Here is a 21,401-nt window from a genome sequence, read left to right on the forward strand (position 1 = left end):
GCTACTGTTGATGCATGATATCTCAACTCTGGATTATCTACTGAGATAAAACATATCTACATAGGCAGCTACACAATCTACAGTAAATTATTAACTCACTGTTGGCAAAGGCAAAATGAGGAAATTATGGTGAGGCAAGAGAGGAAACATGATAAGCAAAGACCAAAAATCCTAAAAGATGAAGGTTGATTGTGAAATACTTACTCCTGACATGGGGGTGTAGGCAGGAGGAGGGCTGTGTCCAATTTCACTCTAATAGGAAAGAAAAATGGAATGATGGATGTAATAAGAGGTAATATGAATGAAAAAAAAAAAAAAAAAAGAACAGAAAAAAAAAAAAAAAAAAAAAGCCACATGAGTTGTATGAACCAAAGGGGAAAACATGCACAACAGTGACGTTTGCTAAACAGTAAAATTTTATGCACTCTGACGACAAGCAAATTTATATTTTCTGAGGATATTGAATATTTTAATTCAATCCCTGTAAAGAAGAATTATATAGAAAAAGTAAAATTTTAAATGGATTAAAAATTAAGTTGACAATAAATATTCTTCTGATTAACCCTGGAAGAAAGGGAAAAGCAGTAAATTAACTTGAGCTGTAAATGAGGAGCCCTTTCCTTTGTTACACGTTAAATGACTGGAATGGCCACATATCACAGCATTAACTTTCCTCTCATAAGAAGAAACTTATCTAAAAGGAGATAGAGGTGGACTTCAACTTGCCTGGAATAATTTTTGCTATCAAGTTACATTTATTTTTCACCATTTCAGCAAAGGGTCAACTTCTTAGCCTCTTCTATAAAAAGGTACATAATATTTTCTCATCAGTCTTTTTTTTTTTTAAGTGAAGAAAAAGCAGAAAATCTTGGAAAATCGTTTTCTTTACTGGAAACATGCTTTGCATACATTAATTTTATGTATTTAGAATCAGTTGAAATTAGATTGCAATTTAAAAAAAAAGACATAGTATTATGGCTTAAAACTCTAGCCTATGGGTTAAATAAAAGTCAATATAAAAATATGATAAAATATTAAGGACAACATTCCTTATGGTAAGTACAGGGGATGTATGAACACCACCTCTGTGTCCTAGCTAAAAATTATATATATATATATAATATCAATCATTTATTAAACACATTTCTTGAGAAACCATGGTCTATGTATACACCAGGCACTTTTCTTAGCACTGGAAATAATGAATAATGCAAATAAAAACAGTTGATTTTATGAACTTTGCATTCTCTACCTTCTGGATTTAACTGAACAGAGATGACTAAAATAAACCTCAAAGACAACATCTTGAAACATCTATGAAACAGAGCTAAATCTTATTCCTGATCAACGTTTTTATAATTTAGAGATTCATAGACTAATCTAAGAACATGGTCCCATGGAGATTAACTGTTTAATACAAATTAATAACAACTAGATAATATAGTTTTCCTTAATTAACTTAGCCTGCTGGACGAATCAAGGGACAAGCTCTGAACCCCTACACTGAATTTACATTTAAACTCTGCCCATAACTGAGTCACTTACATGATGGCATAGAAAATATTTATCTCTCTTCTTCTCTAATAACATAACTAACAACACATTGAAGACTATGACATGGAAAGTTAGATATATTTAATATGTACTGCATAGGAGGTGCTTTTGTACAATAGACAGATTGTTGTATGGTATGTTAGAAGCTCCAAGCTCCAGTCCCAATTACAAGTGATGAGGTCAGTCGTGAAATATCTCAGACCCTCATTTTCATCCTTGGCCTCTCTTATTCTTAATGAAGATAAAGTACGATATTATATATAGATGAACTTTTTAAGCTCTGCACTATTATACAAATGTAGAGAATATGTGAAATTTAAATGTTCACACCTGCTAAGTCAAATGTTTAAAGTCAAGCAATCAAATTGCCAAGGCTTCTCATCAAAGAAGCATTTTTAAATGCCTACTTGTTTTCCATAGCACCTTAAACATAGGTACATTTTGCTACCTTTTAGAGTGTCACAAAATAAAATTCATTTGTTCATAAAATTTGAGAAATAAATTTTCCATATAGTCCAGTGATATGTAAAATAGAGGGCTGGTACAAAAATATGACACCTGCCTGCTGGAACTTTATCATATTACAACCTTGGCCTTACCCTATCATTAAACCTGGATTATTTGGCAAGCATTTAGCAAATATTTATTAAATTGCTACAGTGAAAGCACAGGAATTACGGTAGATGTTGGAGATACCATGATACACTAGGAGAGGTGTGTCCAGTGGCCTTTTGTAATTTATATTGTACTATCAAACATTACCTGAGATTATTAGAAGAAAAGTAAGAGTAAGGTGAGGCTGGAGTGAATTTATTTCAACTTCCTGATTAGATATTAAAAGGCAAGGTATTCCAAAATATTCATAATCACCAGTGTTCCTTTGACCTCTTCTTTTGCAAGAGTTGCTATACTGGGTAATGTTCGATTAGAATCACGGCTGAGGAAACAGCACTGCCTGCTGCACATTTAACATTTTATAAAACTTGAGAGATAAATGATCAAAAGAATAACTCACAAGTCATTCTTCATCAGGAAATACTTTATTATCTATATTCATTATCTGGGCTAGACCGCCTTCAGTTGTAAAGGTGTTGTATTAAAAATAACTAGATCTCTTGCAGTTAGTCTGTTCCAAGACACGAAGTGCAGCCATGCTTTATTAGAATGGATCTGCTGTCCTTGCTTTGACAAGTCTTTCAGTCAGCAACCTGCCAGCTCTGTATCTAGACACACTGCCAGAGACCATCACAGTAATAGGACTGTCTTCATGCTTTTTCTAGTTTTCAGCATTAAAATGGAAAAAAAGCTAAACAAAATTCCCTTAGCATTCATTGTTTTTAAGGTTACTGGCTGCTTTTTATGTTTCTGTTTCCATTTTTTCCATTTGCTTTTTTTCTGTTTTCCATGATAAAAAGCACCTCATTCATATCTCCCTGGAAGGGCAATGCAGCTACAAGGGAACATCTGTGAGGCCAATTAGCTGGGCTGGAAATGTGATATAATTGTTGTTTAAATATATTTAAATTACATGTTAATCACTATGTCATAATTTATAGGCTTTGAAAATAACTTTTTGTACTTGAGAGCCAAGCCAGATTTTACTTGTTTTTGCTGTTTTTAGTTTGTAACAAGCTCTTCTCATTCCCCACACAACCATCCCCCAGTTCCCCACGCTTGAAAAGCTGAACTTTTAATATTGGAAAGAATGACAGCTGCAAGTAAATTGGTTGAGTAAAAATTAAGATCCCCACAATCAGAATGAGCTGCAGTGACCTTAACGTTCTAAGCAGAACAAAGCAGTGCTCTCAGCTAAAAGGCTTTCGTTTTTTTTTTTTATTGTGTCACTTTCTGCTGTCCGTCAAAGCCCAGCTTTGACGATCTTCAGGAAGCAGCACTGGGTACATCTGTTCAATTAACTGGTGAGGGGATTTACTGTCAGCAGGACAAAGATAGAAAGATGTGGGCTATAAACTGGCAGGTGATCTGGAGCTTGCTCCTGGTGGGGAAACATGTCAGGGTGATGAAGAGAGTCAAGTTTAATTTGTGGCCACAATCCCTGGGACACTGTATGATTAACTTGGACCCAAATGCCAGGGGTTATAGAGAAGGCAAATGTCAACAAATATATCAAATACACTATTAAGTACACTTTTAGATACATCATGTCCTAAAATTTACTTTTCAGTTGAATGATAAAGATTTGAACCTTTGTCTTACTACATGTACTGCATTTCTCATATTTATTGTTTTAATTAAAACGTATTTATTTTATATTATTCCTGGGACATTTTAAATTGTTAACTAGATGAACTGTGTCCTGTGATATTTTTTTAAATATTATACAAATGTATCTTCTTAGGAAACAAACAAAAATACATGCTTAATGCCTAACTTCTACCTAAATTAAACATGTGCTTAATGAGAGAGAGTTGTTTTTGATCTTCAGATAATTGTTACTTGTAATATTAACTATAGGATTAAAGTTTCTAGGGCCAAGAATCACTCTAAATCCTTTTAACTAAAATGGCATGTGTCTCTATAAGATGGTGCTAATCCACCAGCACTAATGTATTACCTAGACACTTCCACATAGTAATTATTAAAGGTTCTCAAGTTTTTGTCCTCCTTGGAATATATCCTTAACACTCTGAGGGGCATTTTCACATTTCACAGGTCAGGTAGCAGATAGATAAATTTTGTTTTTTGTTTTTTTTTGTTGTGTACAATTCCTGATGTATGGTTATAACTCTGTATCTTTTTTACAACTAAGTTCAATATACCAGTGTCTGAGACATCTGGATTTTGCATCTTCATTTTTCATAAGGCAACCAGAAGAAAACAAGCAAAATGTGTTCATATTCCCCAAACCAGTAAGAACTGGGGAAGCCTATTGCACCTAGGCAGCTGGCTCACACACACACGTGCATATGTGTGAACACATATGTTACACAAAACACCTTTTGTCTCTTTAGATATGTGTTTATTTATTAATGTACTCATTTATTTATTTAGTTTGATTACGTGAGATGCTACTTTAAAAAAAACTTTGTTTTTACTCTACACACACACACAAAAGTTAATAATGATGATATAATAACAAATCAAAATATATTATAATGGTATAAAATTATAATAAATAAGTAAATTAATAATAATGACCCATGCTCCACCTGAAGGAGTATTAACTCGTGCTTTCATTCTTTGTTCACTTTTCACTAACCCTAGAACTTAATTATAAAGTCTACTCTGTTTCACAGATGAATATATTACTTCTCTTAGGAAAATTGAGAAATAGCAAGGGAAACCAACATGTATTGTATACCTACCATATGCCACAGACTAGAATATTTTAGGTTTTATTTATTCATATGAACTTTCAAGGTAAATATGATTATTAAAAATTATGACTCCCATTTTGCAGATAAGAAAACTGAGCCTCAAGGAAGTTAAAAGTCCTTCCCATGCACACACACAGCCACTGGCGGCTCTCTGAATCCTACATCTTTTAATTATGCCACATGTAGATTTTGACTTTAGCATTTCTATTTTCTGTTTGCCCTCCCTCTGCCCCTGCATAATGCCTCAACTCTTCTCTCAAATAAGATTTCATGGTTTCTCTTTCTTATGAAAAACGGATCTGAAGGAGAAATTTGAAAAATTAACTAGCCTTAGCTATAAAATACTGAAAATGCCTTACAGTGTTGCCCCTCTCATCTTACTTGCATTTTAATTTACTACAAGGACTTAAACAGAAAAGGAACTAAAAGTAGAATGTTAAGTGCTAATAGAAGATATACATATATATATATACACTATATATATATATATATATATAGTGTATATATATATATATATATATATATGTACACACATACACACACACTATGGTTTTAGATCAACAAGAAAGCACTGTTAGGGAAGAATATATATATACACATATATGTATAGATATATATATAACTTACCTGGGCAAGAGCAAAAACCAACCCTGAAGCTGGAGGAGATGGTTTCACATAATGGGAGAGCACAAAGATTTTCCATGACAGCACTCTTGCTTATGGATTTATTGTTCCTAGTTCAGGGCTTAGTCAATAAATTCCTCTTCTTGCTCCACTAAGGGTAAGTAAGCTATTGTAACCCCAGGCAGCAATTCCTATAGCCTTTCCAAATATTAGTAGAACAAGAAGATATTCCTTCTTAAAATATTCATGGCTAGATGAGTCAACAAAATGGGAGTTGAAAATTCCTCACTTCATACCTTTCGGTTTTAAGTATGTTCATATTACATGATGAAGTTGAAGAACATTATTAGCACAGTCAAAAAAGAAAGGATATAAAGAAATGTGATTTTACATTAGTGCCAACGTTCCTTAGCTTCATTCAAGATAAGCAATAAGAATTCTGTCACCTTTCTTGAGATTAGTAATCATGTAGAATTTATATCTCTTCATCCTGGGTGCAAATTCTAAATGTATTTTTGTTTTTAGTTCTGGCAACTTTCTTCTGCATTTCTTTTGTCTCTTTATTTTGTTTACATTTCACAAGCATGTTGTAATATCTGAACCTTTTTCTAATTATCACTTAGCTACAAGTTGACATATGTAGCTAGAAATCTAAAAAGGAGAACTTCTAGGGGGTTCCTTAAAGATATTTCAACAGTTCTTTTCAGTTACAGAGTATACAGCTATTTTTCCTAATTTTTAAACTCATCCTTGAGAACATCTAGTTCAATTGCACTATCTCTGTTTGAGTCTAAATGAAATCATTAAGCCTTTACTATGTCCAAATTCTTAGGTACTCTAATTCTTCAAGTACATCCAAAAGTTATCTGTCTCTGTGCTTGATTGTTTTTTATCCCAATATCATGAGGATTATTTAGTGAAGACTTCTTAGTACGTGAAAAATGCATTGAGGTCAGGCAACTTTTGAAGACGAAAATACCATAGACATGGAGCAAGTGGCCACATGAGGTCCTTCTACCTCTAGGTATACATTCTTGAACTTTTTGTCATTAAACCATGTGACTTTTAACAAATTCCTTAATCTCTTGAAACCTCAGTTTATTTAGCTCTGAAAAGAAGAATGGGGCTATAAAACAGGTAATGGGAAAGATCCCTTCCAACTATCAAATTATATGTATGTAAAATGAATATTCTGCATGAAGCCCATACCATTGATTGCTAAGTATTGTAAAATGTGATTAGCATTAAAGCAAAGGCATCTTATAAACTTTTCTCACATCAACCTTTTTAAAGTATATTAATTATTTTTTTCTTTTTTCCCTTTTCTCTAAATGGAGTATCTATGAAGTACCTTAGACTATATGCAATATATGATTATGCTCTTGGGAGGCAAGACCACATTTGGATGTGACTAATGAAGATAAAATTTTGAATTGAAGTCTTATAATTTAAATTTTCCATTTTACTGATGGATACACTGATGCTCTAAGAGGTTAGGTTAATTTTTCAAATCACACAACTAGTTAGCAACAGTACTACAAACAAGATTCCCTGAGTCTCCCTTTAATGTATATCCCATTATACTTAGACTCAAATTGGCATTAATAAATGATAAGAAGTCAGTTTTAGAGCTTTGGAGGTAAATTTGATGTTTTTCAGAAAAAAATATTTTCCTCAATATAGCCAAAAGCATTTGCCTTAAACCATGATGGCATTTATTTACAGTTGAAATATATACTGATATATTCTTAAAGTGAATTTAATGCAGCTTTGGTTATAAGACAAATATATACATCATTTTTTTCTTATTGAATAGGCTATAGGTTTATTAGACACAAGGGATACCCTAATATTAAGTAATATAAATAAAAGCTGTCCTTATATCATCTGATTAAAAGCAGTGTTGATTAAAATGATACTTTATTTACAAAACAGATTACCTTCCATGTAGAGAGAAAATATTATTTAAACATTCTAGCTGTAAAAGCCAGTAATTATACATATGCTTATTGTCAGTTGACATATTTTCACTTTCATAGTATTTATCTCTATCTGTATAATTAGATAATGTATGGGAAATACAGAAATAGTTTAAAAATTTAAGTAAGCTATAGCCGGGGTCCTCAACCCCCGGGCCGCGGACCGGTACCGGTCTGTGGCCTGTTAGAAACCAGGCCCGCACAGCCGCGGGCGAGTGAGTGAAGCTTCATCTGCCTCTCCCCATGGTTCCCCGTGGCTCGCATTACCGCCTAAACCATCGCCCCCGCACCCGGTCCGTGGAAAAATTATCTTCCACAAAACCGGTCCCTGGTGCCGAAAAGGTTGGGGACTGCTGATCTACAGGGCAAAATGAAAACAAACAAACAAACAAACAAAATTATAGACACTCTGAATGTCATGAATGCCATTACCTTAGGATTTGAAATGCTAAGTCTTGGCCTGGGTATAATAGGTTCCCTTTACTATTAGTAAAGACTTAAATCACAATTTGTGTGTTTGTGTGTGTGTGTTTCTGCACACATGTGCACGTGTGTATATATGTATTCATATACACATTAAGAAAATTAATAGCTTAAAACAAGATAACAAAGTTTTATTTAACTCATTCAAACTAACACATTTTCTTTTACAGGTTGTTAGCCCATTTGTGGGCTTGTTTTTGCTTTGTTTCCACTGTTTTTCACATGTGGATATTATTTATCAGCAAATGAATCATGTTCACTGAAAAACCATTTACAAAAGTTCTACTTGGAAATGTTTGTTTAGTGGTTATTCGGAGTTATTCTATTTACTTGCAAATAATAAGCAACAGTGAAATACTTTATATTTCAACCTCCTCTTTAGCAATAATCCAAGCTCTGGAAGTTTTATTATACATTCAAAATAACAATGACAGTATTTAGAGCAATCTGTGTGTGGGAATGTAAAAAATATGAAGGGCATAGTTTGTGTGTTAGGAGATGGAAAACAAATAATATAGAAAATAGAATTGCAAATTTTATAAATCTACTTTTGGTATGTAGATTTTATTCAGTGTCTTAAATGATAGGTGTTGGTAACAAGCAAACAATTTACCAAAATACAGATAACGCTTTCAGTGTTCCTATCATTTCAGTGTGGATTAGGTTGGAAATATCTTCAGTTATGCTAGTTTATGCAAACTGTTCACCAGATAAAAAGTGAATTTGTTACAATGGTTGATTTGTCCAACTACTGCTCTTTAAGCTAGCAGGTGGCACAGCTGTTGCCGTACATAAAAAGATTTCTAACAGTCCACCTGGAATTAGGACATCTGGTTTGTGCGAGCTGATCTGAATAATGTACTGTGCATACTTGGGTACAGCTACTAACAGAGCAAACAGCACATGGCTCTCCCATCAGCCCAGAGCAAACACCAGTTACATTTCACAGAAGCTGGCTGCTATTTACAATTGATCTGAGCCAAAATGAATATCAGATTAAAGGCAGTACCCCAAGAGAAGAAACCTCACCCCGAGAGCTACTTGTTGCCCATAGTCTAAGGAGTTTTTACCATTTTCAAAAATCCCCCATGTTTGATTTTGCTGCATATAAAAAGGAAGAAGAAAATTATATAAAGAATTCCTGCATCTATTTGTGAACCACTTTGGAATTTCCTAAAATAAAAAATGACCAGTACTTCTTAGTTTCCTATTTAAACCGTTTGCTGCCAAAGTCAACCTAGATTAGCCAGAACCATGGTCATAATAGTTTCCTTTCAAGTTCTAAAATGGCTAACAGTTTAATAAAAAATATGAAGAAGGCACATAAATATAATAGACCAGAAACTAGACAGTCTAATTTAAATCTGACATGGATGCCAGAGATCACCCAATCGCTTTCTCCCTATTTTCAGCTATGGTAATAGAGATGGCAAGCGACTTTCCTCAAGGTCACACAGCTAGTTACTAACAAGCAAACATCAATAGGCCCAATTAGAAAAATATTTTTATGGTTTACTATGAAACAAAAATCAGTCTGCTTGGTATCCTTAGATTATGTCTGCAAAGCTTAGTCAGGGGCAAGCCGGGTGAAACTCGAGAGCAGTGAAGTCTGATTTCTACATTTCCTTTTCAATTTCAAGCCCATGAGTTTTTACTCCTCCCTAACAGACTCCAGAGCCCACTGATTCTTGTCCTGGATCTATAGGAAATGGGATCATAACATCCTCCCATGGAAGATGTAACAACATTCTGAGTCAGTAACTTACATGCCGAAACCTCCTCTCTTATCTACAGCCTTATCCTCTCCTCAGGGACTGGGCTGGAGTTAGGCCAGAGGGCATCCATGTAGTCTGATTAATTTGGGGGAATGTTCTCAAATTGGTGGTAGTAGATCATAACAGCCCCACCTCAAGTAACACTGAACTACTGAGTACTCACATAATTAACTGCTGACCTGACATCTCCACTGGAATGTTCCATGGTTTTTCAAAAGTCACATTTTCAAAACTGAAATGAACATCTCCTCTCCTGACACTAAATGGAATTCTCTTATCTTTCTTGCTTGGTGAATGGTATCAACAACTTATCTACTTGTGTAAGTTAAATATCTCAGTGTCATCTTTGACTTCACCTCTATCTCACTCTTCATAAGTATCCAAAGTCTACCCATTTAAACATCTTAATACCTCAAGAATCCAACCATTCTCTCCATCCTCACTCATACTATTTTAGTTGTGGTTTTAAGGTGCCATATAATTTATCATTCTAAATGGAGATTTTGAGGATAAAAGAAAGTGCTATTAATAATTAAGCCAGGATAATAGACGTATACCAGGACCCTCTAGGGAAAACAGGCACAGCACACGTGATGAACTTAATGATGACCTAATTTCTTGACTAGACTACTGTAATAGTTTTCTAGTTGATCTCCTTGATCTTTGTCTTTCCTTTTACTCCAATCTAATATTCACATTTCATCCCCCTGCTTAAAAACCTACAAGACCCCTTCTTGCCTCAAGTTAAAACAAGTCTCAATTTCTTGTGGCATTGAAGGCTTTTGGTAGCTATGGTTCCTGCCAATTTCTCCAGCTTCACCTCTCTGCTCTCTCCTCCTATGCCTCCAGTCAAACAAAGTACTGGCAGTTCCTCCCATGGTCCATTACCTTTATCACCTCCAGTCTCTGCCCCAGGCTCCAGCTGTTTCCTCAATGCTCTTTCTAGCTTTTTTGCCTTGATTACATATTAATTCCATGGAATGTTATCATTGCCCTGATTACATTTAATTGTTGATTCAAAAATATCATCCAGAACCTATTCTGTGCCCCATATGAATAATTTAGCAACTGTATTATAATTGTTTATTTACTTCATTGGTATGTCTTCTTAGACTGTGAGCCTATTTAGAAGAGGACTTACTTAAATTTACCATTATATTCTTGATACCTAGCACAGGCCAGGCACATGGACATGGTGAATGTTTCATAAAAGTATATTGAATCAAAGGATGGTTAGATGGAAAAGATATTTAAACCCAAAGTTTGGCTTTATTAATGAGAATCTCAGGGCCTTCAGCCAGGAAGTGGGATATGTTTTACAGAATAAAGGATTTTAGCATTCCTCAAATTATATATTACACACATCTTATTCTGCAGATACTCAGGGTGAGTCCTAAATTGAAATTGAATCCCAATACAATGATCTGAATATTATATCTTATCTAGTACACTCATTCTTCCTGTCAATTAGGTACTATTTCTGGAGGTGTTGTTTAAAATCTTAATTCTAATGGCAAAAAAAAAAAGTATTTTTACAAATAATGAATGGTTACAGATGAAATGGATATTTCACATCTAGTTATAAAGCTTCAGGATTCTATCACTAGTATGACAACACTCACTTGAGACCTCTATGTTGAGACACCTACGTATTTCCTAATGCTTTGGAGGTCTAGGAAGCTCAGCCTTCTGCTTTATCCTGAAGAATATAAATTGTTAAGCAAGAACAATAGGAAAGACAAACCCTGAGGATAAATTGCCTGTAGGCGGATGGAGAATGTAGTTTTGACTCATAAGATCAAACACAAATCACTGCAAGTATCAATTTTAAGTCATACATACCACCCACCTATATTTCTGTGCATATCACAGAAACCTGTAGGGAAGAATCATTTTAAATGTTTCAAAAAGCCTTTTTAGAATAATCATGGCTAAATAGTATAGAAGATCAAAGTTATAAACAAATTAAATTCTAAGTGTCTAGGAAAGGAAGAAGCTACATGAGGAGATCACTTGATTAGGGAAGAGAACTGCCACCCAACAGCTCTGCCACTGTAGATAAATTTTCCTCAAAGCTTAGTGTCCACATTCGTAAAATGGAAATAATAATGTCTGTCTGCCCGTTTTATGAGTTTTATAAGTTCATGTTCATGGTAAATATCTTTGAAAAAAATGTATTATATAAATGTGCAACATGATATTTTTTTCTAGTAATCAAAAAAAAAGAAATGCAGCTGAATGCTGACTTGTCCAAGTAACACTCATACAACACTATACTAAATGCTGCAAACCAAGCAAGCATACGTTTCTTGTATACCAGAAGAAAAGTATGCAAACAGCTACCTATTTTTTATCTGTGTGATGATAGAGTTCATTTCGCAAATTTAGCATCACATGTCATTTGAAACAACTGTCAAAAGGGATGGGTGTTACTGATACAAATAAAAAATAATTTACAAGTTTCAGTTGAATATATATTTATATATATATACATAGATTAGTACATCATTTAAAGTCATCGTAAAACATTTCTTTGAAAATAAAAAATAACGATATGTTTTTCTTAGTACAGCAGTAAATCAAAGCAAGACCCTTCAGAGCTCTTTCAGCACTTAGACACAGAAAGGTGCATATTAAATGTTCAATAATAAATTCCTTAAGCTGCTAAAACAAATTAACGGAATGACCTAACAGTAGAGATTATGATGAATTGAAATAAAATCTTCATTACTTTTGTTTTCTTTAGGTGATGAGGGTGTGAGAGTCAAGGAAAATCAAACATTAGAAATTCCCATCTCTAGAGAACATGGGTTGGCCTTGATTTTCTTGAACCATTTCTACACATCCAGACAAACTCCTCATGAGATATGTCTCAGAAATCACGCTGAGGCATTGTCAACAGACCAAGAAGTCCTCAGTCCGGAATGTGCGCTTAGATTAAATTTTTTCTTCCCTGCTATCGCTGATGTTTTCAGGGAAAGCTGGCACATCAAGAGAAGCACATAGTAATGTAAGAAATGTTTGAACTCTCCTACTCTGTTTGGTGGAGACAGAATTCCTATGTGTCACCTCTTTAATAAGTTAAGATTTGAAGCATTTTATAGATTTTAAATGCATGCTAAACACTTTTAAGAAAGACATGTCTTGGAAAGAAAGTAGCTAGGTTACAGAAAAGTGCTTAGATTTTCAATCTGAAATAATTTGATAAGTGACTTGGAGTTGGGAAAAATAAAATAGATTAGATTTTTCCACATATTGTATACCCCAGGCTTTTTCCCAAGGTCTACCAAACAAACAACAAAAAAAGTACTAGACAGACAAGAAAAGCCCCTAGTTTATTTCCCAGGCCACTTTGTCCTTGATTATGTACTGGCACAATTATTATTTATCATTTCTAAAGAAGATATTAAGCCAAGGTGCAGCTATGTTCTGACAAAAGAAAATATTAATACTTGATCTTATGAACATAATCAAAAAGGAGACTGTGGTTGGTTGTCTTTCATGCCATAAGTCTTAAACGTTAAACATCCCAGGCTCTCATAGGAACCTTTACTGTTTTTATTTGTAAGTATATATCCAAGAGTTATACAAACTGTTTCTATTTCATATGTGTTATCCTTTAGGATGCAAGCTCCTTAAATACATAACCAACTAGTTGTATTAGTCTCTCTCTTCTTTCTCCCAAATTTACTTACCTAAATATTAAAAATATACCTAGTAGCTCAGATTTTGCCAAAAACAATGAATGAGAAGAGGATGCTTGGATCATTCTTATGACTGATCTCTTAAATTTTTATTGAAAGATAGGTAACCAAAAGCTCAGATGAGAGCAATTTGAAATAAAATCAGCACACTGACAGCACTTTTAGGATTTTAATCCAGTGTGTTGCCATACAAAAGCATACTGAATGTCAATTATGCAGGAGGAGAAGATATTTCCAAGAGAGCTTGATGTAAGCCCAGGTTGTGAATTATTTGTTTTGAAATGCCTTCATATTTTCCTGCTTGGAAAATCTGGTCAAGAGAAGAGCAAAAACAAGTAGCAATCTCATCCTAAGCATATGGTCAGGTGAACATTCATAAACTATTTAGCAGCCCACAAATAAAATTTTTAAAAATGCTAGATCATCCGCCTCCAGAAGGGAGGAAGGAAGCACAATAAATAAAGGGTTGTTTGTTATTATATTAAATTTCCGGGGTCCACCCCATCCAACTTGAGTTTCTAAATACCAGAAGCCCCAAAGGAAGTTTTCACTAAAGTGCTATTTGAAACTAGGAACACAGACATGGGAATTCTTTCTCCACCAAACAGGGTAGGAGAGTTCAAACATTTCTTTACTATTGCTGATGTTTTCAGGGAAAGCTGGCACATTAAGAGAAGCACAGAGTAATGTAAGACATGTTTGAACCATCACTTACGTCAAACTTCTCATGCAGTCTCCTTTGACTCAGGAGAGAATCAGTCTTTGTTTTAGTTCACATTTTAAAAAGCTGTCACAATTTTCTCACTAGAAACAAATCTGGCCTTGTAACTTCCCTCTTAAAAAAAGCAATTTGTTCAAATGACCCCGGATGCATTCTGTTTGCCCCTACTGTAACACTTTTCTCATTGCATTTTATTGCTTAGCTACTTATCTGCAAATTTCTTGAGGGCAGGACGGATGTGCCTCTAATGGGCCACCATGGAATTAGATACATAGTAGACACCTTAATAAGTGTTTGATCAATGAACAAATGATTGAATAAATATATGCTCTTCGATACCTGCCTGAAATAATCAGCTATTTGAGTGAGGTAAGTGAAAATTTTTGAGTCTGAATTAGCGAATAAGCAGCTACTAGTAAGACTATTTGGATAGTCCCTTAAAGATCAAAATTAACATTTATGAGGAATTTAATGATAAATTAAAAATTAAAAAGTTAAAATTATTTACTAATGTATTCATCTCATTTTTAAAGAACGGCGTACTGAACTTATGGCAATGATAAAACAGCAAAAACAAACAAAAAAAGTGGTCAGCAGCAGAGTGAGAAGCAATGCATCATTGTGGTGAAGAGTATGGCCTCTAGGAATACAGAGCCAGGTTACCTGTTCTGTCATTTAATATCCATGGCTCAATTTCACCACGTACAAAACGTGATAATAATAGTAACTATCTCATAGGGTTTTCATGAGATTAAATAAACTAATAAATATTATACAGTTACTATGTTACCTGGCACATAATAAGTGATAATAGTTGTCACTTATTATTATGTATTCTGTGAGTCATCTCATATTCTTAAAAATATATGTGATCATAAGGAGTAAAAGAATGAGTTTAGTCATTTAAACTCAGGAGTAACCAATAGCTTGGTCTCTGTAACACAGAACTACAGTACCTGGCTCTAAATAAGAAGAAATTATACCAAACTCCAAATGAATCTGAATTATGTACATTTCAATGTCTCCAATATGCAAAGAATTTTCAACATTATTATTGTCTTCCAGAGAGGGAAAGCAATTAAGTATGGATGTTACTACAACCCAGGAATCCCACTACTGGGCATATACCCTGACAAAATCATAATTCAAAAAGAGTCATGTACCACAATGTTCATTGCAGCTCTATTTACAATAGCCAGGACATGGAAGCAACCTAAGTGTCCATCGACAGATGAATGGATAAAGAAGATGTGGCACATATATACAATGGAATATTATTCACCCATAAAAAGAAATGAAATGGAGGTATTTGTAGTGAGGTGGATGGAGTTAGAGTCTGTCATCCAGAGTGAAGTAAGTCAGAAAGAGAAAAACAAATACCATATGCTAACACATATATATGGAATCTAAAAAAAAAAAAAATGATTCTGAAGAACCTATGGGCAGGACAGGAATAAAGACGGAGACATAGAGAAGGGACTTGAGGACATGGGGAGGGGGAAGGGTAAGCTGGGACAAAGTGAGAGAGTGGCATGGACATATATACACTACCAAATGTAACATAGATAGCTAGTGGGAAGCAACTGCATAGCACAGGGAGATCAGCTCCGTGCTCTGTGACCACCTAGAGGGGTGGGATAGGGAGGGTGGGAGGGAGGGAGATGCAAGAGGGAGGAGATATGGGGATATATGTATATGTATAGCTGATTCACTTTGTTATACAGCAGAAACTAACACACCATTGTAAAGCAATTGTACCCCAATAAAGATGTTAAAAAGAAAAAATGAAGTATTGATACAACAACAACAACAACAACAACAAAAGTATGGGTGCTACTAAACTATGTCTATAATTCTTGTTGGACAAAGGAAATGAAATTGCTTGTGAATTAAACTTCTAATTTCTTCCCCTCTCTGATTTACAGTACTTCTTTCATCACAACATAGAAAACATTTTACAGCAAGAGATACCGTCACAGTATTTGCAATTTTTTCCACGGTGGTCTACTCCTCTCTCAATTCAACCTTTGCTCAAGTGTAATGAGAGGCTGGTCCATAGCCATTCATTTACAGTGTCTGAGTGAAAACTACAGAGCACACATTACCCTCTCTTGAGAACACTCTGATGTGTCAGAATTCCAAAGGGAAAAGGGAACTTCTCATCTGGGCAGGTGAATGGCAAAAGGGACCGAAACACAAGATGCTTGTGATGCGGGTGTGTGAACGGCAGAAAGTGCACAAAGGAAAGCTGATGAGCGAGCTCACTCTCCACTCCCCACGACCATCTTCTCCAATCTGTTTCATGGAGACATCAAAGGATATTCTGAACCTCCCAAAATGCCATCAATCCTTATTGAGAAGGAAATAGAACATCTCTCTCTTAAGCCTTTGCAGGAGTAATCATCAAGCAAGCTGGCCTGAACAGGGAGCTTTGGCAGACAAAGATGGATTTGTCAAAATAAATAAATAAATACAGACATACATAAGTAACCTCCACAAAATATGAATAGAAAGTTGATGATAATCTCCCAATTCTATTGTGTAAAGGGTAAAGAAACTCACAATTGTGCTCTCCAGGTCTAATACAGTAAAGAATAGGCTTCTTGATGAGATGTACAGCAGAGCTGGGAATCTCGCGGCAATAATACTAAAAAACAACCATCTAAATGATTTAGATAAAACATTCATTAACATTCCAGATCTAAGTCACTAAGTGGCCCCTCCCTCCTCTTTGTTTCCCTCCCTGGCTCTGATTTTCTTCTTTAGCTCTTTTGAACAAAGAAGGGAAGAAGCCTCTTTTGATTGTTTAAAAAGGCTTCTTAAGCTAGCTGACAATTGCTCAAGTGTAAAATAACTTCATAAAGATCACTGAAATGTTCTTTAACACTAGACTCTCCTTAAACAAGCCATATTTCTATGGTCCCTGTTCTCTCTGTGTTGCACGGCCTGTTTGGCAGTGTCCAATTCTAGTACCCATGAAGAAGCAGCAAACAATGATGTCAACAAGTTCTTTCAGGTGAATCATTATTTAATAGATGAGTCACTCATTTTGGAGTCAGAGGGCCTGATACTGGTTTGGTTCTTGAGTTACTAAGTTCTCAACCAAGTTACCAAGTCAGGGATTTCAATTACTGTGTCCTTAGGATTCTGGTGTGAAAATAAAATGCCTCCTACGTCAAAGTTCTTTGTAAACTTTAAAGCATTATTCCGTTATCTCTTATTTTTGTGAATATTCCAGGAATGAAAGTGACTCTGTTTTTATAATGTATTGCTTGTAGTGGACTTTGAATCCTCAGAGGGTAAGAAGGGGTGAGGGTACTTTTCAAAATAGTAGGCTAAAATAAAAAAAGGTTTCATAAAAATTGTCCCAAATATTTTTTTAAAAATTAAAGAAATAAGAAATCTGTAATAACTGTGTTTTAATAGTTTGAGTAATCATTAGGCTTTTTTTTTTTTGAATGGCCAATTTATAAAATTTAATTGTTTCTTTTAAAAATTTATTTTTTATAAGCACTACATTCATATTTTAGAAAAATCATAGAATATATATTAACAGAAAGTAGGAAATAAAAACCATGCAGTCATAAATAATCACTGTTAATATTTGGATGCATAATATTTGATGTTAGATCATATTGCATATATTACCTTGAAGCATTTTCATTAAAACTATATATTATTGGCATCTTTTCGTGTCAATAAATAACTTCAATAGCATTGTTGTTAATGGCTTTATAGGCTTTTATTTATATGTTGTTTATTATTTTTCAGAGATGATACATTGATTTTCCATGTTCTTTTACCAAATGAAGGGTGGGTGTTAAAAGTTTAGACTGTAGACAAGACAGGTCTGTGTTCAAATCTCACTTTTTACCATACAAGCTGGAAGTCTCAGCAAAAAGACTTTGCCTCTCTATGTTAGTTTCTGCCTCTGTAAAATGTAAACAGTAAATTCAGCTTATCCTTGTTGTGAAGATTAAGGGTAATAAATGCAAAAGCTCAGAGCAGAACCTAACACACAAATATGTGATCAATAAGTGGTAGTTATATTTAAGTTTGTGTTTGAAAACTTTGAAACATTTGTAAAACTTGTAAGGATCCTTTTATCTTCAAGCATGTAATTACTGAGTCCCAACACAGACGTTGTTCTCCCTGTTTTTCCTTCGATTTCGGCTCTATCAGTTCCATTTGATCCTCCTAAACCATTAACTCTTGATTACAGGGAGTCTCACAGGAGAATAAACAGAGGAGGTAAAACAGCAGCAGGCCTCTCACTGCATTCCCAGCAGGAGCCTTTTAAACCAATTGATGCTAAATCTCATTAGACTTGAAGTCAAAATCAAGATGTCCAGGGTTTGGACCAGTAAAAAAGCAGATAGAACCAATAGAGGGTTAAATGTTAGATGTGAAAGATCAGAGCATGGCTTCCCACCTCTCCCTTCAAAGTAAAGGACACAGAGCTCTGGATTTTATCTTTCCTAGTATCAGTTTACAAACTGTAAGAAGAGAGTGTTTGTACTAGAAGGTCTTTAAGATCCCAGCTCTGGCACTCTATGGATATATAACTACTTACATGTCACCTCATACTACAATGGGGCAGCTCAGTGGTGCAAATTACTAAGAGTTGATCTATATACTTGGATCAAGGGCAAACCACACTGGTTATATTTCTATTTGGGGAAAATCTAGTTGAAACGAGTGACTACAGAAGGACATAAATACCAGGGGAAAGGAAGGAAAACAAAATGGAAAATAAGAGGGAAGAAGATTATGTTGTTGGTATGGTAAGAAGAGTCAGGTGTCTGTGTGTAAATGGAAGCATGGAATTTTATGTACAGGAAATAACATATTATTCTTCTTATTATTTTGTATTTACTGCCAACCTCCTCTCCTTCCTCAGCTTTGAGGATGGGCAGTTCTAAATATCTTGTCGCCACTTCAGCCAGGGTCAGTGGATCACACTGATTTACCATGCTCTAGGAAATATACCACCTCTATTGTATCTGCAAGCATGCATTTATAGGCATTGGTATTTAGTTTTAATCTTTCATTTTCCAACAGAAAGAACAGATTTTCTAAAGAATAAACAACTGTAGAGGAAATCATAATGTACTATAACAAGGAGGTGCTACCCCAAGTCCAAATCTGCTGGAAGTGATTTCTATGAAACCTGGAGATACAATTTGAGAAAGAAGTCTAAAAATGATATCTTTCTTAAGAAATTGAAAAATAATTTAATTTTGTGTGTAATTCCTAAATATAGGGTTAAATGAAGAATCCAGAGCTGGTACTATAAAACGTTTATCATTACGTCTAACATGATGTCATGACCTAAACTCTATCTAAATCCTTGAGGAGTCAGGGAGAAATAAAACAATAATAACAATGGAAAAAAGTACTTCGTTAAAGAAAAGTAAAGCTTACAAAGAGTAATATAACTAAAACAATATAACCAGACTTTAAGAAAGTCACTGGTAGAGAAAACATTGTACAAAAAGGCATAGATATTTTGCTGATAAATTAATCATTTGAGAGAATGAGGGATACCCCCAATTAGTGGCAAATCAGAGAGATCAGAGTTATTTTTGATATCCCAATAATGTCCAAGAACTTGGGAGACTAAGAAATGCAATTTGATGTTATGTTCTTATTTAGGGGAAAAAAGAAAATAAACAAATCTACCATGCATAAGGAGAAACAGTTCTTTGTTAAAATATATAAACTACCCACCCATACCTCCAAACTAAAACAGAAAGCACCAACATGATCTGTATTTTGAAAGAGATCAACGTAGGGATAAAGCTTGCAGCTCTGGGCAATTTTATGTGTGTGAATAGACAGCAGTGGAAAATAAACTGCAGTGGAATGGTCAAGGCATTTCCTAGGATAACTGGAAATTATCAACTGGAATGGGCAAGGCAACTGGGATGGCCAAGGCATTTCCTAGGATAAATGTTCAAAATTCCTTCAACTGTTAGTGACAATAAGACTATATATCATATAAAGCAAAATCTAATACAATATATATCATTCAAGTTTATCCCATTGATGAAAATGAAAGGCATACTCTCAATAGATGAGGACAAAATAAAGCGAAAGGAGTTAGTGCTAATAAATGATCAGGTGCTTGAAATATTCACAGTATTGTCTTTTATTTGGTAAACCTTATATGTAGAAATTGAGCCTGTCTGAAGAAATTTTAAAAATGTAGCTGTCAGAATGATTTTGTAGTAATTCCTGTGAAGTGATGAGGCCCTGAATTAGAGTCATGGCAGGAGAAACAGAAGATAGGAATTTGAGAGCTGTTTTATAGGAAGACCAAAAAGGATTTTGCTTTTAATTGGATGATTTTAATGAAAAGCAAAAGATTTTAAAACCACATTTCAAGCCTTCATAACACTGACAAAAAATAGGAAAATTAGGAGAGGATCCATCATATCTCTTCATAACATAAAAGAGTTCTTAGGCATGTGTAGTATAGAAGTATTACAAAAACAAGGATTTTTTTTAAAGTATAGTTAAAAACACATCTCCTTGTCTTTGCTCATGCTGGGGTTTTTGTTTGGTTTTGATTTTTGCTTTCCTTTTGATCCATTTCAGTCCCACTCTACCAAAACTCTACTTCTATTCCAAGCTAAATCCAATAATGATAGAGCCGCAAATGACTTTCTATAGCCTCTTTAGCTGATTTGGTCTTTTTCCTACAATACCTGGCATACTGCTCTCAGAATATTATCTCCTCAAACAGAATGTGAAGTCTTTGAGGGAAGAAGATTTGTCTTTCAACTCTGTACCCTTGTTGCCCAACACAGTGCCTGGCCCAAGATAAGCATTCAATGTATTAATTCATTTACTGTTTCACCATAATAAACTAACAAGTTAAAAGATTACTACTTAGGTAGGTAACACTTTGGGGCAAAAAATACCTAGTGATATGGAGTGTCTTAGTAAGAGCTCCTTCTCCTGTCTTGATAGATAAAATTAAAAAAAAAAAGATACCCAAGTATCATATCAAGGATACTGTGCAGGAATCCTTGACATATTTTGGAAGTAATGTAAAACCAATAACCTGAGACTACACTCATTTATCATCAAGTAGCAGCTGTTGTTAGAATTGATATTGATCCTTGGTAAATTGCAACCAGAGTAACCTTGTTATATCATCACAAAATTTTCCCACTACATCATTTAGCTATGAGGTGCTTCCTTAACATGTGTCCTTA

General features: G+C 34.5%; 1 protein-coding gene across 4 annotated transcripts in view; it reads right to left on the reverse strand.

The window, feature by feature from the left end:
• The window catches only part of ERBB4 (erb-b2 receptor tyrosine kinase 4), a 1,123,927-nt gene that overhangs the window by 4,544 nt on the left and 1,097,982 nt on the right, over positions 1-21,401 (reverse strand). For 3 of the 4 annotated variants that reach the window (XM_036858278.1, XM_036858279.1, XM_036858277.1), the window contains one exon: positions 205-252. The exons of the other annotated variant lie outside the window; for it this stretch is intronic. In XM_036858278.1, coding sequence (XP_036714173.1) covers positions 205-252 — 48 coding nt within the window. The remainder of the gene's footprint in view (positions 1-204; positions 253-21,401) is intronic. 4 annotated transcript variants of the gene reach the window in all.

Source organism: Balaenoptera musculus, chromosome 7 (genome assembly GCF_009873245.2).
Source record: "Balaenoptera musculus isolate JJ_BM4_2016_0621 chromosome 7, mBalMus1.pri.v3, whole genome shotgun sequence".
Lineage (NCBI taxonomy): Eukaryota > Metazoa > Chordata > Mammalia > Artiodactyla > Balaenopteridae > Balaenoptera > Balaenoptera musculus.